The sequence below is a fragment of the Schistocerca gregaria genome, chromosome 6, assembly GCF_023897955.1.
Source record: "Schistocerca gregaria isolate iqSchGreg1 chromosome 6, iqSchGreg1.2, whole genome shotgun sequence".
In the NCBI taxonomy this organism is placed as follows: domain Eukaryota; kingdom Metazoa; phylum Arthropoda; class Insecta; order Orthoptera; family Acrididae; genus Schistocerca; species Schistocerca gregaria.
The window spans coordinates 564,126,272-564,147,986 of NC_064925.1; the positions used below are offsets into that span (position 1 = coordinate 564,126,272).

General features: G+C 36.6%; 1 protein-coding gene across 4 annotated transcripts in view; it reads right to left on the reverse strand.

Annotated features, from left to right (window-relative positions):
• The window catches only part of LOC126279018 (uncharacterized), a 174,758-nt gene that overhangs the window by 46,299 nt on the left and 106,744 nt on the right, over positions 1-21,715 (reverse strand). For all 4 annotated transcript variants that reach the window (XM_049979409.1, XM_049979410.1, XM_049979408.1 and 1 more), the window contains exons 7-11: positions 21,267-21,332; positions 21,117-21,176; positions 19,148-19,232; positions 2,069-2,230; positions 396-532 (exon numbers count right to left, since the gene is read on the reverse strand). In XM_049979409.1, coding sequence (XP_049835366.1) covers positions 396-532; positions 2,069-2,230; positions 19,148-19,232; positions 21,117-21,176; positions 21,267-21,332 — 510 coding nt within the window. The remainder of the gene's footprint in view (positions 1-395; positions 533-2,068; positions 2,231-19,147; positions 19,233-21,116; positions 21,177-21,266; positions 21,333-21,715) is intronic.

Genomic DNA, 21,715 nt, shown 5'->3' on the forward strand with positions numbered 1-21,715 from the left:
TCTCAGATTATCCTTACATTTCTCATGCTACCAGATTCATATTCCTTGGCTCACACCTCTTGATCAACGCTGGCCGTTGACCTGTCCAACCCATCGACCAGTCACAAGCAATCCAAAGTCCATAATAAATTTCTTCTATCCCATGACAGGAGGAGATTCACGACACCTTTCAGGTCTGCTGTATTAGACCCTCTTTCTCTGAACTCCATACGGTGCTGTGATTTAAAGAGCCAAACTACAACATATGAGAATATTTTGTGTGTTTTAGAATGTCATCTAAAAGCTGTGACCTTTTTCTTATTCTTATGTATAAATTTAATGACTTTTCCCTCAGTATATAACAAAATATATTCTTCACCATCCTAGTAGTAAATACTTGTTTGCTGTCAACTTACCTCCCAAGAAGACACCTTCTGGAGTATTTTTCTAAATGTAGTCATTAGGTCCATAAAAGCTGAACAGTCACATGCATACAAAAGCAGAATTTTATCTCTTGGAAATATTCTGGGAGTCCAGTGTGGCTTGGTGCCTCCTAAGAATTAAAGATGAGCACTAAGTATGTAAGAATATAATAAAATATGTACATGAAATAATATATTTGGAAAATAATAGAATACTGCTGTAGGTGATGAGGGAAAACATCAATAAACAATTCCCAATTTTACATCAGTTTTTAAGCCCAATAATAATAGGAAAGAAAACTGCTCTGCAACTTTGATCACTTACAGTATGATGAAAGACAAATTTCCCTTCTTTTCAGGATTTTTAATCTTTACTTTTTCTTTACAAAAAGAATATTTTGCTACTCGCCATAAAGATGACCCATTGAGTTGCAGAGCACACAATGAAAAGGCTGTTACACATTAAAAGCGTTCGGCCAAAGCCTTGCAAAGAACACACACACACACACCACACACACACACACACACACACACACACACACACACACACACACAGGTTATTTTGGTTATTTTTATGGTGAGTAGCAATCTACCTTTTTCCTAATATTGTTAATATTCCAACCTGGAATTTCCAGTGTTTGATTTTGACTTTTCTTTTTCAGTTTTCTATCCTTCTCTCTGATTATATTGAATATTTCAAATGATATGTCTTCTTTTGCATTTTATAGGTTGTGTGACATGTTCTTACAGGGAGTCAGAGCAGGAGGTGAGAAGACACTATCTTAAAACATTATTGCTATTCTTTTTTTCTTTTTGATTTCAGGTTAAAGAGGACCTTAGTATAAAATTATTACATATAATATCTCAAAATATATTTGCAGCCATTACTAAGCAACTAGGCATGGAACATGATTGACAGATCTTTCTTCTAGTGCACTGCTGCAAAAATCTGGCACTAAACCATCATCTGATGTTTACAAAATATTAAAAAATTAAAGCAGAACAAGTCTCTCTGAATGTTTATGTTGAACTATCTATCATTAGTTTGTGTGTTACAATCTCCACCATCTACCAACTTTAACTCATTAAATGTAATTGGATAGATAAAAATCTACTCACCAAGCAGTGGGAGGAGGAACCACATTTAAAAGGTATTACTACAGGCAAGCTTTTGGAGCCAGTGGGTCCTCCTTCTGGCAGAAGCGTTGAAACGAAAGGAAGAGGGATGAAGAAAAGGGGCTGCTGAGGTTTAGGAAAAGGGTAGAGTTCACATAAGTCACGCCAGTCCCTGGGTCAGAGGAGAGTTACTGGATGGGATGAGAGGGAAAGACTGATTGTCTTTCCTTCTCATCCTGTCCAGTAAGTCTCTCCTGACCAAGGGTTCTGGGAGACTTTTCCAAACTCTACCCCTCTGAACCCCAGCAGTCCTTTTCCTTAACCGCTCTTCCTTCCCCTTTAAACCTTCTGCTAGAAGAAGGACCCACTGGCTCTGTAAGCTTGCAGAGAGTCACGCTTTTTAAATGTGTATTCTCCTGCCACTGCTTGGTGAGTAGATTTTTATCTATCCAATTACATTATAACTTTAATTTATTTGTCATAATGTCACTGATGGATACAGAAAATATATGCATGTAAGTGTAAAAATAACACCTTTTAGAGAAACTAACCTTCATTATATGACAGGTATCTCCTAAAATATTTCACAGCATGTATGACGGCAGCAAAAAAGGCAAGTGAAGCAGCTGCCCCCAAACCAATGTAGATGTAAAAAATACTGCTATCAGGTGACACATCAGGAATTTCAGTAGGAGCTACTCCCTTAGCAGCCACTGAAAATGAAACAAATCAGTTTAAGGTTCATTTAAATAACCCACACATACAGACTATAACAGAAGGAAAATCAAATGTGTGCACTGTAATGGAAGAGGTCAGTGTACCACTTTCATTATATACTGGACTACTTGATATGATCAAAAAGAACTAGAACACTTGACAAACAGATATTTTTCATGGATTATAATAACTTTGAGGATTCTTTTTCAAGTGAACAATGGTAAAATAATATGTTATCCTTACCCAGTTGTAAAAAATTGAAACGTATTATTCTTAACTAAAAAGCCAAATATAACAAACAATTCCTAAATGACGAAGAGTCATTTTGAATAAGTAATAATTATTCTCATTGATGTTATTTCTATAATTTATGATCATAGATTTAGAGAGATCCACTTCAGTTGCACTAATTATTTATTCAAACCATGGCCAGTTTTGGGATTTTAAATCCCATCTTCAGGTGTATGAAATCATTGTCTTGGTAACACATAACAAGCAGTTCGGCCAGTCAGTGCAAGAGCTCCAATCACTGCATGTTGGAAGAAACTGTATGCCACCAGGCAGTAGTGACAGTAGGGGCTGTTGCCTGGTGGTGGACAGTTTCCACTAACATGCAGTGACTGGAGCTCTTGCTCTGACTGGCCTGATTGCTTGTTATGTGTTACCAATACAGTAATTTCATACACCTGAAGATGGGATTTAAAATCACGAAACCAGTCATGTTTTGAATAAATAATTAATACAACCAAAGCAGATCTCTCTATATTAACTATCATGCCTCTCAACTGTGGATCTTCTGCATACCATATTTAGTCTATAATTTATTCTGAGTAATAGTTTAAAAGAATTTGTAAAAGAAATTATGCATCATATGTAAACACTCTCGATGTAAAACTGACATTTTGTAAGATTGCTGTACCGCCGGTGTTTTGTATTTTTGTTCTGTTTGAGATAACATGTTCTGGCATGAGTTAGTCATTGTCTGTACTTGTTATTCAGTTTGTCTGACTGCTAGAGAGAAGGGTGACAAGTTAGCTGAGTAAATGCGGTTTAAAAGTAAAATTGTGCCAGCAATATTAAATAAATTTTATATGAACAGCTTCTTATTCATCTTAATATTATGCACGGATACAAAACTCAAATGTCTTTTTGTAACTTAGCGGAATCAGTTTATCTTCTAGACACCACAATGAGAAAAAGAAAACTACAAATGACTACGACAAGGAAGTTAAGTAAAACTAATTTCCATTACTAATGTTCATGCTGTGGGAATTTGTTTCTCACTGAACATGACACACAATACAGTAGTATCACTAGGTGAGTAGGGTAAAAGGGAATGGTAAATCATGGAAGCATGTCATGAAAGAAAATCCAGATTTGAAAAGTTTCTTTATTGGAACATTAACAAGTCACTATCAGTTGCTCAAAATTACCAAAATGTCTACAACAAAAGAAACCATGCAACAGATGGTATACCAGTTCACACCACGAGAGATCAGTTAACTTAATCTCTTTAGAAAACATGAAGGACTCCTATGATACAGGAAATGTGACTAATTTAATATATGGATTGAAGAACTATGCAATAAACTATTAACTGGACTTACATGGATAATGTGAGCAGATCTAATCTAACAAAAAGAGCAATGTGAAAATGAATACATATCATGAACTGAAATGTAGTTACAATCCACTACAACAACTGAAGCAAATGCATGGCACAATAACAAAGTTGTGGTCCATGGGTGAACTAATCTAACAATGTTCGTACTTCATCTCTAACAGCCACACACACACACACACGCAAGGTGCCGCAATAGTTTACCTTGTTCCGAAAGGAGTCAGATTACACCACACTCACTGTATTTTAACAGACTTTGTGAAGCTGATACTCCATGATCAGAAAGGCCACATTGAGATGGTGGTGAATCTTTCAGGTGCCAAAATATCATGTCAGTCCTATACCAGCTAGTTCTCTGTAGGCACCAAGAGAAGTCTGCAATACTGACTGTGTAATAGGCACAAAAAAAGGACTCACCTTTGCTGTGAACCTATCTTGTAGCACTACAGCAAGGCTTTAAGCGATGATAAAATTAGCATCATTTAATCACTGCACTTGTCATGTGGAAAGTTCAGTGCCATTGCAGGAAATACCGGAGTTGGGAGCAGTTCCTGTAGCAAGCTTTGTGGGTAAAATGCAGGCACTGTGACAAAGAGGTATGTGACAGAGAAAACATCTGTCCTAGGACACTTGAAGCTCATGATGACTTTTTCTGGGTGATTTATTGTCTGCTACAATGTATGATGGAAGGTATGAACACACAGTAGTGCATTGCCACAATGCAGCTGATACAGGAATTCTAATTTCTGTATAATTTGATTCAGGGACAATATATCTGGAGACAATCTATCACAACTAAACCATTGTTAAAATGAGGTTCAATGATATTTTTTAAAATTTTTGTAAAATGGAGTGAAAATGCAAAATGGAGTGAAAATTAAAGATGGAGAACATTCAAATACATTTGCTGGACCTACAAAACTCTGCATAGTGAGAAAAGGCTAAAAAATGACCACTTATGTAACAATGCTCTAAAATATGTGCAGTGAGAGAAGAAATAACAGTTTGGCAATAAGATGTGTGTACATTTCACAGAGCGAAATTTTTGTACCTTCTAACAAGGTATTTAGTCCCACAACACTTAATTTCAACTAAAATTTAATAGTGAAATTATTAAAGAGGTTCAACAAGATTACCACATAAAGAAAATATTTTCATACATACTACTTGTCACAAAGCTTAAAATGCAAGAAAGTCAATGACTTTTATTTCATTACATTAATATGAGTCATTGTATCACTATCAATGTGATAAGACTCTCATACTGTACCAATATATATTTTACATTTTACTTGAAAAAATGTGAAAGTATATTAACAGATCTTTAATAATGGAATTTAAGTTGACGAAGTCAACTGCATTTGAGTTTCATAAGTTTTACAAAATTCCTGACTGGTTCTTACAACAATATGAAAAGGATAGATCGCAACTCATCAGACAGATGAAGTGTCATGTTGCAGACAGGCACAATGAAAAAGATTACTAAAATAACTAAGCTTCTGGATAAGTTCTCCTTTTGAAATAGAAAACCCACACACTATCACACCAGCACAACTCACACACATGTGGACACTGTCTCTGGGAATGGGGCCTGACTGCAACTGCATCTCACGTGAGTGGCAGTTTGCTGGGGTGTGTGGTGGAGGCAAGGAGGAGGCATAAAGTGGGGTGAGGGAGGGATAGCAATGCATGGGAAGGGGCAGATGCTGTGCTGGGAGCATGCAAGGACATGTTGAGGACAAGATAGGGCTGATAGAAGCAGTCTCAGTTCTGGTTGTTGGGGAAGAGGGGGGGGGGGGGGGCAGGGGAGACAGGAGAGAAGTAGAAAAACGGACAAGACTAGTAGATATGTTGGTGGTAAGGAAGGCATATTTAGTGCTGGTGTGGGAGCAGAGAAGAGAATGGGTAGGTGGAGGGTGGAAGCTAGAAAAGGTTGAGCCAGGGGTGCTACAGGACCAAAGGATATGTTGTAGGGAGAGTTTCCACCTGCACAATTCAGAAATGCTGCTTATGTTAGGAAGAATCATGGAGGCACAGACTGTAAGCAGTCAGTAAAGTGAAGCACACTGTGTTGCGCAGCATTTTTATTTACATCTACATCATACTCCATAAGCCACCAAACAATGTATGATCCCACCTACTTCTACATTCCATTCGCACATGGTGTGTGGGAAGAATGATTGTCGGTACACATGTGTATTAGCTCTAATTTCTTGAATTTTCTCACTGTGGTCATCTCCTGAGATGTCTATGGGAGGTGGTAATATGCTGTCTGACTCTTCCCATAAAGTTCTCTCTCTAAATTTAAATAGTAAACCACTCCACGATGCACAACACCTCTCTTGTCGCAACTACCATTGGTGTTTGTTGAGTACCTCTGTAACACTTGTGCATGGATTAAAAGATCTTTTGACAAAACACGCCACTCTTTGTTAGATATTCTCTACCTCTTCTATCAGTCAAACCTGGTAAGGATCCTAGATTGGCACACAATACTCAATAACTGGTCAAACAAGAGTTTTGTAAGCCACTTACTTCATGGATGAGTAGCATTTCATTATGACTCTTCCTACGAATCTCAATCTGACATCTGCTTTTCCTACTATTTGTTTTACATGGTCATTCCACTTAAGGTCACTCTGGATAATTATTCCAAGATATTTTACAGTAGACTGTTTCCAACAATTTGTCATCAATAATGTAAATGTACAGTAGTGGATTTCTTTTCTTATATGTGTGCAATACATTACGTAAATTGACATTCAGGGTCTATTCCCAGAGACTGCACCATTCATCAATCTTCTGCAGGTCATTCTGCAACTCAGTACTGTCTCTGATATTGCTATTTTCTTATAAACACCTATAAACAATTTTAGAGAGCTTCCAAAACTTTCTATTTGATCATTTATATACATTGTAAACAGTAATGGTTCTATCAATCTTCTTTGGGGTATCCCAGAAATTCCATTTACATCTGTCAGTTTTTCTCCATTAAGAGCAATGTGTTGAGTTCCATCTGTAAGTCCTTTATCCAGTTACATATCTAGTTGAGTGCTCAGTAAGCTCATTTTTTTTTTTCACTAAACGGCAGTGCACAATGGTGCCAAATACGTTCCTGAAATGAAGGAACATGGCATCAACCTAAGTGCTGTTGTCTACAGTGCTACTGATCTGATGCACGAACATTTCACAAGATCTCTGTTTGTGGGATACATGTTGATTTTTACAGAGGAGATTTTTGTTCTGCAAAAATACCATAGTGAGTGAACACAAAGCATGTTCCATAATTCCACAACAGACTGACATCAAGGACATAAACCTATGATTATGTGCATCTGTTGCGTGACTCTTCTTAAAAATGGGAATAACCTGTGCTTTTTCCCATCACCAGGTTCCCTTAATTGTTTCTGCTACCTACGATAAACTGCTACTAGAAGGGGAGCAAGTTTCTTTGCATAATCTTTGTAGAATCTTATAAGTATCTCATCTGGTATTGATGCCTTTCACCACTAAGCAACTGCAGTTGGTCTGCATTTTGACATTCATATGACGACTGAAAGGAGGGGCTGTGTTTTGATCTTATGGAGTGAAACAATTTCAAAAGACCAAATTTAGCATTTCAGCCTTCTTTCTGTTATCTTCCTTTTCTGTGCCAGTATGGTCACTGGTTTAATGAACAGAGGATTTTGAACCAATTACTGATTTTACATAAGACCAAAACCTCTTACGGTTTTTATTTGCATCAGTCGCCAAATTTTACTTCCAAAGTCAATGAATGCTTCTCTTATTGCTCTCCTTACACTCATTTTTGCTTTGTTCAGCTATCAGTTGTCAGGTAGGTTTTAACTTCTCTTGAATCTGTGATGAAGTTCTCTTTGTTTGTGTAGCAGTTTTCTAACATGGCTATTAAATCATGGTGGGTCTTGCCCAGCCTATAAGACCTTTCTCGGAACATTCTTGCGTAAGGTATTTTCAACAATGATTTTAAATTTTTCCCACTCGTGCTTCACATCTTTACCATCAGCACTGAATATTTTGTGCAGACTGCTGTCACTCTGGCTAAGCAAAAATATTTTCCTACCTTTGTTAACATTCCTTATAAGAACCATGGTCATAGTTGCTAACATAGGCTTATGATCACTGATGTCTTCCTCCGCATTAACTGATTTGATAAGTTCAGGTCTGTCACTAAGAGGTCTAAGATATTACCTTCATGAGTTTGTAGATAGTGCAGATAGCCTTCTCAATATCAGAACCCTTTAGAAATCCGAACTGCAATGTTGAAAGTATGTTATTTGGGATAAGGTGGTTATAAAGCCGATTGTACATTACTTTTTCTAAAATTTTTGAGAATGCTGGCAAAATGAAATTGTATGGAAATCTGATGCTATTTCTTTATCTCTCTTCTTAAACAGTGGCTTAACTTCAGCATATTTCAACCAATCAGGAAATATTCCAGTGATAAATGACCGGTTTCACAGATAGCTTAATATGCTACTTAACTCAGAATCACATTCTTTAATTAACTTTGTTGATATTTCATCATACCCACTAGATGTTTTTTATTTTAAAGATTTTATGATGGACATTATTTCTGCTAGAGTAGTGAGGGTAAAATTCATTTTATGGAAGTTACTTTAAATGTCTGGTGTGAGGTATTCCGTAGCAGCATCTACAGAACCTGACAACCCCATATTTTCAGTAACAGTTATAAAATGTTTGTTGAAAATTTCTGCAACATTATACACACCTGTCACCAATGTATCATTTTCTCTTAATACCTATTTGTCCCTCTTCATGTCTGGTTCTACTGGTCTCCTCCTTCACTATATCCCACATTGTCTTTATTTTGTTATCTGGTATGACTATCTTTTCCTTATAATATATTTGCTTTGAGGTTCAATTAGGGGTACAGGATACAATAAAGGAGAAACCACAGACTTAAAAATTGAATCTTTCACTCTGCAGCAAAATGTATGCTGTTAAGAAACTTCCTGACAGATTAAAACTATATGCTAGGTAGACTTGACCCTTGGTCTGTGCCTTTTTACAGGAAGTGCTCTCATCTAGATGAGCGTGCCATTTGCCTCAGACAATGACCAGCATTAAATATGCTCCAAATCACTGACTATAAAGAAGACTTCAAGATAGTCCTATCAGGTTAGTATACAATTCTAATACTCTGCTAGAAACATTATGAATTTTGAAACCTCTGCAGGGGTTGTATCTCTAAAAGTACTGTGTTCTATTGGTGCATGCCGTGTCTGCTAAAGTAAATGTCACTAGGTTAATTTATTTGTGTTTCGTTCTAGTAGAACTGAGTTTGTGAATTCATATATTGCTTTCTTTGTAGAGAAGCATTTACATAAGCCAAACCAAGTCGTTTTTCAAAGTTTATTCTGTGCAAGGTGGTTCAGTTTTTAATTGTAAGCCATAGGCGCAATGTTTGCTGCCACTGTGAGGAAGTACTCATTGAATTTATGTGGTCAGTGATTACAGTGTATCAGCATTTCTACCATTGCTATCCTGTGGGAAATAAATTTTATTTCCTTCAATATTTCTGTTTGTTTCTTACTGTATATTACTGTTAACTGTTTTTGCTTTATTCTTACAGTATTTGATATTCTGAGCTTAGCACACGTGTTACGGTGTTTAATAACATGATGATAATATAAGTTTCTGACTTACAGATCACAACTAGAGAAACAACTGTGAAAAAGTTTGGTGCATTTTTAGAATTCAGTCACAGCAGTAATCAATTAACACAAGGAAATATGATGTGCAATCACATAATAGCACCCATGTAAAAGAACAGTGATACTTGGTAGAATACTGCATAACATTAAAGCAACATACAGACACTGACTGACAGGGAAGAAAATTAATAACTGTATTCATCACTGACTATTGTAACCAGAAAATATGCCTGTATTCCTGTCATTTCTCTTTCTTGTAAAATAAAATTTCTATCAGTCTAGTCTTATGGTAAATAAATGAAGAATCAGACTTTGTCAAAAGTTAGAAACTTTATCATTTTCGATGTTATTAAGCAGTGGGTGCATTATTTATTTTTTTAAATGATGAACAGAAGTGTTGTGTTCTACTTAACTTCTTTCTTTCTTTGCAGATTTTCTGTTATGAGACAGTTAAATGTGAAATTAAAAGCAAAGTGAAAGAAATGAACAATAAAAATTTCATCCTCCATATGGTAAAGACTCTTACAAGGAGTGGTGTAAGTTAATATTAATATGAAAGTTTTCTTGGAATGGTACTGCAACACATTGTGAATAACTGTCACTGATAAAAGGAATGTTTCAGCCACAGTTACAGTGACTTTCTTCTGAGAAGGGTAGGGTAGCATGGAGAGTTGCGTCAAATCAGCATTCAGACTGAAGACCACAACAACAACATGATTGATTGCAAGCACTTGGCATACATCTAACTAAGATGGAAAGCTCTTTGTTCATTATAATCTAAATCCTCATGCAATGAAAGTTGGTTCTCATGTAACATAAACAAGCACTTTGTGATACAAAACAAACATCATCTGAAATATCCAATCTATCAATGATCATCACATGATTCAACTCTTCTTTTATGTTCTCTCTTTTAGAAAGTATGCCTAATATTCCTCTCATTTATTAACAACTTTTTATTTAAATAAAATAGAAAGAAACTTCCACATGGGAAAAATATATTAAAAACAAAGATTCCAAGACTTACCAAGCGGGAAAGCGCCGGTAGACAGGCACAATAAAATAACATACAAACACACACGCAAAATTTCTAGCTTTCGCAACCAACGGTTGCTTCTTCAGGAAAGAGGGAAGGAGAGGGAAAGACGAAAGGATGTGGGTTTTAAGGGAAAGGGTAAGGAGTCATTCCAATCCCGGGAGCAGAAAGACTTACCTTAGGGGGAAAAAAGGATAGGTATATACATGCGAGCGCGCGCGCGCGCGCGCACACACACACACACACACACACACACACACACACACACACACACACACATGTTCATACATACATATACAGACACAAGCTTGTGATTGTATATGTATGGATGGACAAGTGAAAAAGTGTATGTGCGGATGGATATGTGTGTGTGTGTGTGTGTGTGTGTGTGTGTGTGTGTGTGCGAGTATATACCTATCCTTTTTTCCCCCTGAGGTAAGTCTTTCTGCTGCCGGGATTGGAATGACTCCTTACCCTCTCCCTTAAAACCCACATCCTTTCGTCTTTCCCTCTCCTTCCCTCTTTCCTGAAGAAGCAACCGTTGGTTGCGAAAGCTAGAAATTTTGCGTGTGTGTTTGTGTGTTATTTTATTGTGCCTGTCTAGCAGCGCTTTCCCACTTTGTAAGTCTTGGAATCTTTGTTTTCAACTATTTATTTACAGTAAGATAGCAGATTTTGTGGGCAATAGCTTCCAAGAACTGATCACACTATCCCTAATAGAAATGGTGTATTACTTCTTTGTGATACTTTTTACAGACAACTTCCTGAACAAATGGGTTATATGAGTCACAGCAGATCATAATACATAATCCAGAAAGCCATTCATTCACAAATGACCTTATTTTAATCAATGCAGATTACCAGTAATTAAAAAAGCAATACTGAATCAGCGATAACTCTTAATACAAGTTATTCTAAAGACTGATTGCAGAGTCCTGTTCCATATGTCATATGCTATTATTGATATACATAACAGCAGCATTGCATAAAGTTTTTATTTTAGTAGTTTTTTGCTTATTTTATTTTATGTTTTTGGCTCTTTTATTGTCATGTCAACGCCATTCAATTGATGATTTGCATTCATACAGAACCTATTCTTTATAATGGACTTCCATGTCCATTATACTGCAGTGACCAATACAGAAAATTTCCCTTCATCTTATATATATACTGTAACACAAAGAAAAAGAGATGGATCAAGAAATAATCATGTGAATGGCTTGAAAATCTGTGGGTGTGATATACATGTAGAGATAAACAAATAATTACAGTTTCAGAATAATTGGATGATGTATCCAAGATAAAGACCTTCACAAACTGAACAAGCCAGTAATGTGTTGGTCCACCTCTGACAAGCAGTTATTTGGCTCGGAATTGATTGATAAGAGTTGTTCAATGACCTCCTGAGGGATATCATGCCAAATTCTTTCCATTTGGTAAGTTAGATAAAAATCCCTAGCTGGTTGGAGTACCCCTGTCCATAACGCTCCAAACATTTGCAATGTGGGTGAGATTGGCAACATTTCTAGCCAAACTAGGGTTTGACAAGCATGAAGACAATCAGTAGAAAATCTCACGATATGCAGGTGGGTATTATGGTGTTAAAATGTAAGCCAAGGATGGCTTGCTACAAAGGACAACAGAATGGGGTGGAGAATATTGTCGACATACCACTGTGTTGTTAGAGTGCTGAAGATGACAAGGGGTCCTGCTATGAAAGGAAATGGCACCCTAGGCCATCACTCTTAAGTGTTGGGCTGTATGGTGGGCAACAGGCTGATATCCCACCACTGTCCATGGTATGTCCAGATATGTCTTTGCTGGTCAGCAGGGCCTTGAACCTCATTGACAGGAGTAGAAATGTTTTAAGCAATGAGTACTACTTTGAAATGAGCTCCGATGGCCAACAAAGATATGTCCAGAGGCGTTTCAGACAATGGTGGTATAGCAGCCTGACTGTTGCCCACCATACTGCCCAACAACCAGGAGAGATGGCCTGGGGTACCATTTATTTTCACAGTAGGACCCCTGTGGTTGCCATCCATGACACCCTTCCAGAATAGCAGTAAGTCATTGATACTCTACATCCCATTTTGTTGACTTTCATGACAAGCCAGCCTGGGCTTACATTTAAGCAAGATAATGGCCACCTGCACACTACAGGAGTTTCTACTGCTTGTCTTCATGCTCACCAAACCCTACCTTGGCAGCAAGTCTGGAGGATCTCTCCCCAATTGAGAGGATTTGAAGTATTATGGACAGGGGTCTCCAAGCAGCTCAGGATTTTGATGGTCTAACATGTCAATTGGACAGAATTTGGCACGATATCCCTCAGGAGGACAACTCTGTAAATCTATGCCAAGCCGGATAACTGCTTGCATAAGTGCCAGAGGTGAACCAATGTGTTACTGACTTGTTCAATTTGTGAAGCTCTTTCTCTTGAATAAATCATCCTATTTATTTGTCTTTATGAGTACATCACATCTACCAACCTCTGTACCATTCAGATGACCTTTGTGATGCATTATTCCCCACACCTTTAAAGTATTATAATATAAGTGAATTAAGAGGTGTGCTGTCATTATGACATCTGGCATGCTTAACACTGTAACAGTGACATTAGGAGCCACTTTATTAAAAGAAGTTGCCTCAGTTGAAGGTGGGATTATGTACAGTAGTCAGTGTAAAGGGCAGGTTGACACATAATGTGTGCCACAAACATTAAATCAGTTTATTCACTTGACATAATGTTATGGTAATTTTAGGCATCTTAAATTTTCACTCCACATTTTGGTCTACAAGAGGAAAATAAACACTTAATATGTAAAGTATTTCAGTAGTAGCATGAACACATCAAAAGAAGATGTTAATTTCCCAAATAACATAAAAATTGCTTGAAATTTCCTGTTTCTTTCTGTATCAATGATTTTACACTTATTTACTCTGGCAGCAACTGTTTGCTTTTGGTCTCCATTGGTACATCATGGACAGGGGACATTGGCTGGTTAAGTAAATGTCAATGTCAATTAACTTCTCCAACAGTTGTGTAACTTAAGAAGTTATTTTATTTTATTTTGAAGGCTTTTCATTTCAGCATTTCACTATGCCATCTTCAGAGTTACTATCAAGGCTTTGAATGAAGCACTCGTGAATTGACTGAATTCATGTTTTCCAGGGATTTATGGCACTATATGTCATTTTCGGTTATTTGGGGAGATCATATGGGGCCTGAAGATGGTATAGTGAAATACTGAAACTGGTAGCCTTTAAAATAAAATAAAATAACATCTTAATTTACACAGCTGTTGGATGAGTTTATTGACACTGACAATTTACATTTGGTGTCAAAAACATCACTTATTCTCAGTGAAATAATAGGTTTTGTGGGGAACAGTTACCTGAAAGGAGAGCACTGCTCAATAATTTTTTGACACCTTTGAAAAGAGTTTGGAGCACTTGAGCTGTCACAGCATAAGAAGTAAGTCAAAATACCTCTATTAGATAACTAGTTATATACCAAAAGGTATTGTTTTAATTAATATTGCTTAATCAAAACAGTGGTAAACATAATTTACCTTGCCTCTACTCCAGATTTGTGCTCCACAAATCAAATGCAATAGTCAATACACTTAATAATACACCATCCCTACAATGTAAGCTTTCACATTTAGTCTTTACTTCAGTTAAAGCTTATGGGCTGAGAGGTCACAGTCAATATACAAAATTATTTCCTAAAATTTTGTCTCTGACTGAAATGCTCCTGCTGGCATAAAATAGCAACTGAACCAGGTGTTTGAGCACACCCCCAATTTATAGAGTTGTGTAACACAGCTAGGTGGGACTATCCTACTTGTTGTTTTAGCAATCTTAATGCCAATAGTATTTTTCCCTTTTTGGATATACAGTACCAACTTGAAATATCCAATTTCTTATTCAACCAGGAATTCATAAAACTTTATAATTCACTGTTTAATTTCTTGATTACTTATGGCAATAGTATAGTTAATTAAACTGGAAATATTCTATTTAAAGGAATATTAGTGATTTAATATACATGCAAGTCATTATGTCAAGGGTGCATGATTTTGGTTTTGGTAATAAGGTTGGCACCACTTTGGTTCGATGAGTTGCTGGGCAGAGATGCGGTATGTTCCCTCTGGCAGAAACAGTGGTATCTCACATCTCTCAGTGGAGGCCCGTATTATACTGTGAGCTAAGTTTCTGGGTTTTTGAATAGGGCGTGCATAACATGATAGCTGACAGTAATGGAACCACCCACGAGTCCTATTGGGCAGAGTCCACACTTGTCATTGAGGAATCTATAGCTCACTGGTGTTGAGCGTGAAGCTGTGGCTGTGATTTTTGACGTTTTGAACGTAGTATGTTATTGTGCTTTGATCAGGTATTGTAAGCTGGTGTTTTGCTAATTCTGCCATCATTTGGCCAGAGTCATTGAATTGTTTTAGTTTGCTGGAAACTGTTGTAGTTTGTTAGATAGTAACAAATCTGCACAAATGGCAATTTTTGCAGTCATTATGAACCTCTATTTTAAAATTTTGTTCTTACAAAATGGCTTTCGGAGCTTTGTTTTATGGTTGTTGATGTGTTAATCTTATTGCTGTTACAAGTCATCTCTTGGTATTATTTAATGTTTTAAGCTATCTGTTTAATAGAGTTCTAGACTCAAAAGATATTTTGTTAAGGTGCTCTAAGGAGTGATATGCTTAATTTTTTTAGTTTTTTTATTTAAACAAATGTACAAAATTTTATTATTGATAACTTAATCATTTGATGCCATCCCTTCAGCCTAATGTGCAGTACTGCCAGACTGTGGGAAGGTGAAATTTTTGATGAGCTAAATGTTTTTTGCCCCTCCATGACCCATGGGCCTTGCTGTTGGTGGGGAGGCTTGCATGCCTCAGTGATACAGATAGCCATGCCGTAGGTGCAACTACAATAGAGGGGTATCTGTTGAGAGGCCAGACAAACGTTCTTGAAGATGGGCAGCAACCTTTTCAGCAGCTGTAGGGGCAACAGTCTGAATGATTAGCTGATCTGGCCTTGTAACATCAATCAAAACGGCCTTGCTGTGCTGGTACTGAGAATGGCTGAAAGCAAGGGGAAACTACGGCTGTAATTTTTCTTGAGGGCATGCAGCTTTATTGTATGGTTAAATCCCCTAGGGTAAAATATTCTGGAGGAAAAATAGTCCCCCATTTGGTTCTCTGGGTGGGGACTACTCAGGAAGATGTCGTTATCAGGAGAAACAAAACTGGCGTTCTACAGATCAGAAGCTGGAATGTCAGATCGCTTAATCAGGCAGGTAGGTTAGAAAATTTAAAAAGGGAAATGGCTAGGTTAAAGTTACATATAGTGGGAATTAGTGAAGTTCAGTGGCAGGAGGAACAAGACTTCTGGTCAGGTGAATACAGGATTATAAATAAAAAATCAAACAACAGTAATGCAAGAGCAGGCTCACTAATGATTAGAAAACCGGAATGAAGATAAGCTACAATGAACAGCATAGTGAATGCATTATTATAGCCAAGATAGACATGAAGCCCATGCCTACCACAGTACTACAAGCTCCACAGATGATGAAGAGAGTGAAGAAGTGAATGATGTAAGAAAAGAAATTATTCAAATAGTTGAGGAGGACTGGAATTTGATTGTAGGAAAAGGAAGAGAAGGAAAGTAATAGGTGAATATGGAATGGGAGTAAGGAATGAAAGAGAAAGCCACATGGTAGAATTTTGCACAGTGCATAACTTAATCATAGCTAACACTTGGTTTACGAATCATGAAAGATGATTTTATATGTGAAAGAGCCCTGGAGATGTTAGAAGACTTCAGATAAGACTTTCCAGGGGCAAATGTGAACCCTGACTACAATTTGTTGGTTATTTTAGAGATGTAGGACCTGGATAAACTGAAAGAATCACAGGTTATAAAGAGTTTCAGAGAGAGCATTAGGAAATGACTGACGAATATAGGGGAAAGAAATACAGTAGAAAGAATGGGTAGCTTTGAGAGATGGAAGAATGAAGGCAGTAGATGATCAAGTAGGTAAATATTCTAGGGCTAGTAGAAATCCTTGGGTGACAGAAGAGATATTGAATTTAATTGATGAAAGAAGAAAATATAAACAATTAATTAATGGAAAATCTCATATAAAGATGTGAAACAATTACTAACAAAGAGATAGAGGGGCTGGCCAGTACTTACCTCAGCTCAGTATAGCCGATAGAAAAAAAAAAAAAAAAAAAAAAAAAAAAAAAAAAAAAAAAAAAAAAAAAACCCGAAAATTTAAGTTCCTAGGTTTTGGAATAAATGTTCCTTCATCCTCCCTGATGAAGGAACATTTATTCCAAAAGCTAGGAACTTAAATTTTCAGTTGTTTTTTGTGTTTCTATTGGCTGTACTGAGCTGATGGAAGGAACATTTATTCCAAAAGCTAGGAACTTAAATTTTCGGTTGTTTTTTGTGTTTCTATCGGCTGTACTGAGCTGAGGTAAGTACTGGCCAGCCCTTCTATCTCTTTGTTAGAAAATATAAACAATGCCATAAATGAAACAGGCGAAAATGGATACAAATGTCACAAAAATGAAGTTGACAGGAAGTGCAAAATGGCTAAGCAGGGGTGGCTAGAGGACAAATGTAAGAATGTAGAGGTATATATCACTAGGGGTAAGATAGATACTGCCAACAAGAAAATTAAAGGGACCTTGGGAGAAAAGAGAACCACCTGTATGAATATCAAGAGCTCAGGTGGAAAATCAATCCTAAGAGAAAAGAATGTAAAGCAGAAAGGTGGAAGGAGTATATATAGGGTCTATACAACGGTGATATACTTGAGGGCAGTATTATGAACATGGAAGAGGATGTAGATGAAGATGAAATGGGAGATATGATACTGTGTGAAGAATTTGACAGAGCACTTATTTTAAGGACCTAAGTTGAAACTAGGCCCCAGGAGTAGACAACATTCCATTAGAACTACTGATAGCCTTGGATGAGCCAGCCACGGTAAAACTCTTCCCTCTGCTGAGCAAGATGTATGAGGCAGGAAAAATACCCTCAGAGTTCAAGATGAATACAATATATTAACACGAATTCTTTACAAACGAATGGAAAAACTGTTTACTGACCCTACAACTTATCTTAGAAGACAGGAGAAGGAATGGCAAACCTAAGATTCTAGCATTTGTAGACTTAGAAAAAGCTTTTAACAGTGTTGAATGGAATACATTTTTTCAAATTCTGAAGGTGGTAGGTGTAAAATATAGGTAGTGAAAGACTATTTATAATCTGTATAGAAATCAGATTGCAGTTAAGAGAGTTGAGGGGAAAGGGGAGTAGTGGTTGAGAAGGGGGTGAGACAAGGATGTAGCCTATCCCCAACGTTGTTGAAATTGTATATTGAGCAAGCAGTAAAGGAAACAAAAGAAAAAAATTGGAGTAGGAATTAAAATCCATGCAGAAGAAATATACATTTTGACGTTTGCTGATGACACTGTAATTCTGTCAGAGACAGCAAAGGACCTGGAAGAGCAGTTGAACAGAATGGACAGTGTCTTGAAAAGAGAATATAAGATGAACACCAATGAAAGCAAAACAAATATAATGGAATGTAGTCAAATTAAATTGTATATAAACAGAACTGGCAGTCTGTGAGAGATTCCCATTCTTATTATGAAACACTGAAACTTATTTAAAATTGGCCTACAGCTCAATTTAAAATTGTATAAAATATAATTTTTGAACAAAAACACACACCATAACATGACAGATGGCTTGACTTGTACCATAACAATGATGTGACAAGCCACTGTTTCAAAAGAAGCTTTCACAACTGAAATGCAAGAGTATCTATGTGTCTGTCAAAAGACAGATTAAAATACATGTAAGACATTGAAGTGGGATTGTGTTTTCATTTTCCATGCCATAACTGTGTGTTGACAACCTGGTGGGAGCCATATTGGTATTCATCCCACAGCATTATGCAGGTATATGTTTTTATTTATGTTGGAAGGAAATAGAAAAAAACAAATATTCATAAACTTTTCCTTAATATCCAAAACAAAGTATAACTTCAGACCTAAAATGAAATCATACAACTGTATCTCTAGACCAAGTGACATCAGCAAAAACATATATACCCACAACAGTTGAGGAGTTGCGTATCTACTAAGGTAACTTAATGGGGGCTTGATAAGTTGCCGAAAATAAATGTTAGGTAGATTTCAAGACATTGGAAAAAGCAAAAGACATCATCGTTAAAATAATCATCAAGTGAGCAAGTGTATTGCCTCACGAGAGCTATTAGGTGATATTAAAGATGATTAAGACATTCAGGTTAACTATATTCGAACACTGACATATGAGAGGACAAGTAATCATGAGGTTTATCAATAAGAGACAAATTAGATGCAAAAATGTTGGTTTCATGCAACAAAATTCATGGTTTCTTTGGCTGCAGAAATGTCTCTGGATGCTGGAAGGTATGAAATGGAATGTGATAACATAAATGTACTATATTCACTGAAATTAAAATAATTACCTAGATTGTAGATCCAGACACAGCTGTGGCTCTTTTGTGTCCATACTGAACTGCTGTCACATCGATCATCATTCAGAACCTCAGCCTAAATAAATGAATTATCATGTTACCAAACACAGACACTAAAATTATGGTATAACAACAGTTTTATAAGACAGTTTCTCAAAGAAGAATATTCTTATTTGATAGCAAATTTAAAAATTTTATAGAATCAGTTTAGCATAGTACAAGCTCTTATTGGTTATTGACTTCCAAATGTGTCCAATATGCAGGCCAAGTTGTTAACATTTATTTACTCCACTGTTTGTATTTCAATGTGGCTTTTCTGTGTCATATTAAGTAATGTTATCACCATGAGTGTGAATGATATAATGGTCACTGTATTCCATTTATATTTGAACACATAAAACAGAAATATTTTTGTCTGAGAAAAACCCTTTCATAATTCTGTGAATAATGGCACTGATGGTATCGCAAAAAAAAAGTTACATCACAAAGCAATTTTGTATACCTAAGAAATTAGACCCTCTGTAGACTCTGAAAAGGCATTTGACAGTATAACTAGAGCAAAAATTTGGAGTTCACTACGAACTTTTGGAATCCCCAAGAAAATAATAGCTCTCGTCAAATGAAAACTACACATGCCAGATTCAACATCAAGGTCTGCTTTCAGATGCAAAAGCAGTGGAAACAGGAGTTAAGCAAGGCTGCATGCCCTCACCAATACTTTTTAACATAGTACTTAATCTTGTAATGGTGGAAGCAATACATGAGGTGAGAGGAATAAAATGGAGCAATGGGGCACGACATGAAAGAGAAGCTAGAAGATCTGAAATCTGCAGTGAAGGAAGCTGACTTGAAAATTAACACCCAAAAAACTAGAGGCATGAGGGCAAATGATAACAGCACTGCAGAGCTTAAGCTTGGGAGCCAGATAATTGAAAAGGCGGATAAGTTTTGCTACCTTGGAAGCATGATTACAGCATATGGTGGTGCAACAGCGGAAATTAACAGCCACATCAACAAAGCAACAGGAGATTTTACAACTCTACGCTCTATCTGGAGAACTAAGGGAATATCACTGAGGACCAAATTGCAGATATTTGAAAGTAATGTAAAATCTGTGCTCCTTTATGGATGTGAAACATGGAAAGTGACAAAACAGCTAATCCACAAGCTGCAGACATTCAACAACACATGCCCGAGGAACATCCTGGGGATACGGTGGCCAAATGTTGTCTATAAGGAAACTCTTTGGGAAAGAACAAACCAGAAGCCAATTGAGCTGCAAATTAGAAGCAAGAAGTGGAGATGGTTAGGACATACTCTCAGAAGACCAAATGAACATATTGCGAGAGAAGCACTTGACTGGATCCGGCATGGACGACGGGGACGAGGCAGGTCCAAAATGACAAGGGCATGGTCAGTTCAAGCAGAAGGCCAGCAGCAAGGAATAGGATGGGAAGAAATGAAGATACTAGCAGAAGACAGAACAAGATGATGATCCTTTGTTGCAGCCTTATGCTCCACATGAAGAGTTAAGGGAAATAATAATAACAATAATAATAATAATAATAATAAGAAATTATGCCACTTGGTATAAGAAGATATTTTTTAACCTCGTATGTTATTCTTAGATTAAAATAAAACTGTTATCAAGAAAGCAAAATAAGGACAATGACAATGGCCAGTTACTCATGAAATATTAGCTAAATGAAAAATGATACTCTTGTAAGTATGGTACTGCAATTTTATTTACACAATGTGCCTTAGATGACCATGTCTGCAATGGTTATTGGAGATAGATAACCCAAACAGGATACTCTTATTGTTATTTTATGCATCTAGCACCATTAGACCAAATTGAAGACCAAATTTCCATGGAATGGAATGAGTTAGTACACGAAAATATCATAAAAGCTGGTAATAGATGAAATAATATTTACATGAAAAATAATATGTAACTTACTCTTATACAATAATTTCCAGGGGTGACATTAAATATCCTACATGATAGACCAACAGCCTCCTGTGAAAAGAAACAAAATGTAAGTGATATTTTGCACCAAAAACTAGGAACTGCAATGAATTCAGTATGTTAAACATTCAGAATACATACAGGATCACATTCTGGATGCCTATGGTTTGGGTTGTTTGTTTCACACTGTTGCACAGTAACATTTGGCTGGAACAGGAGTACACAAAACATTATAAATATTTACAAAAACTCTGATATGTAACATATTCAAATAAATTTGATAAATACAGAGAAGAGTACCATTTATTCAAGATCTATAAAATCTCACATCTTCATTTGTGGATTGCAACACATCTCTAAATGCTGCAACTTCTGTGACTTTTCTTGACAAATTTTGGTATCAATTTGATTTTCACCCACATGAACAAAAACAGTTTGAACTCTTTTGCAGCAACTTTAATACTATTTTGAGCATGATGAATGTGGTTCACTAACACTATCATAAAAAAAGGTACCCATCATGTACATAAATTTCTTAGCATACCCAAGTCATTGTTATGTTCTGGTGCATCCAATGTGTCCTCCATACG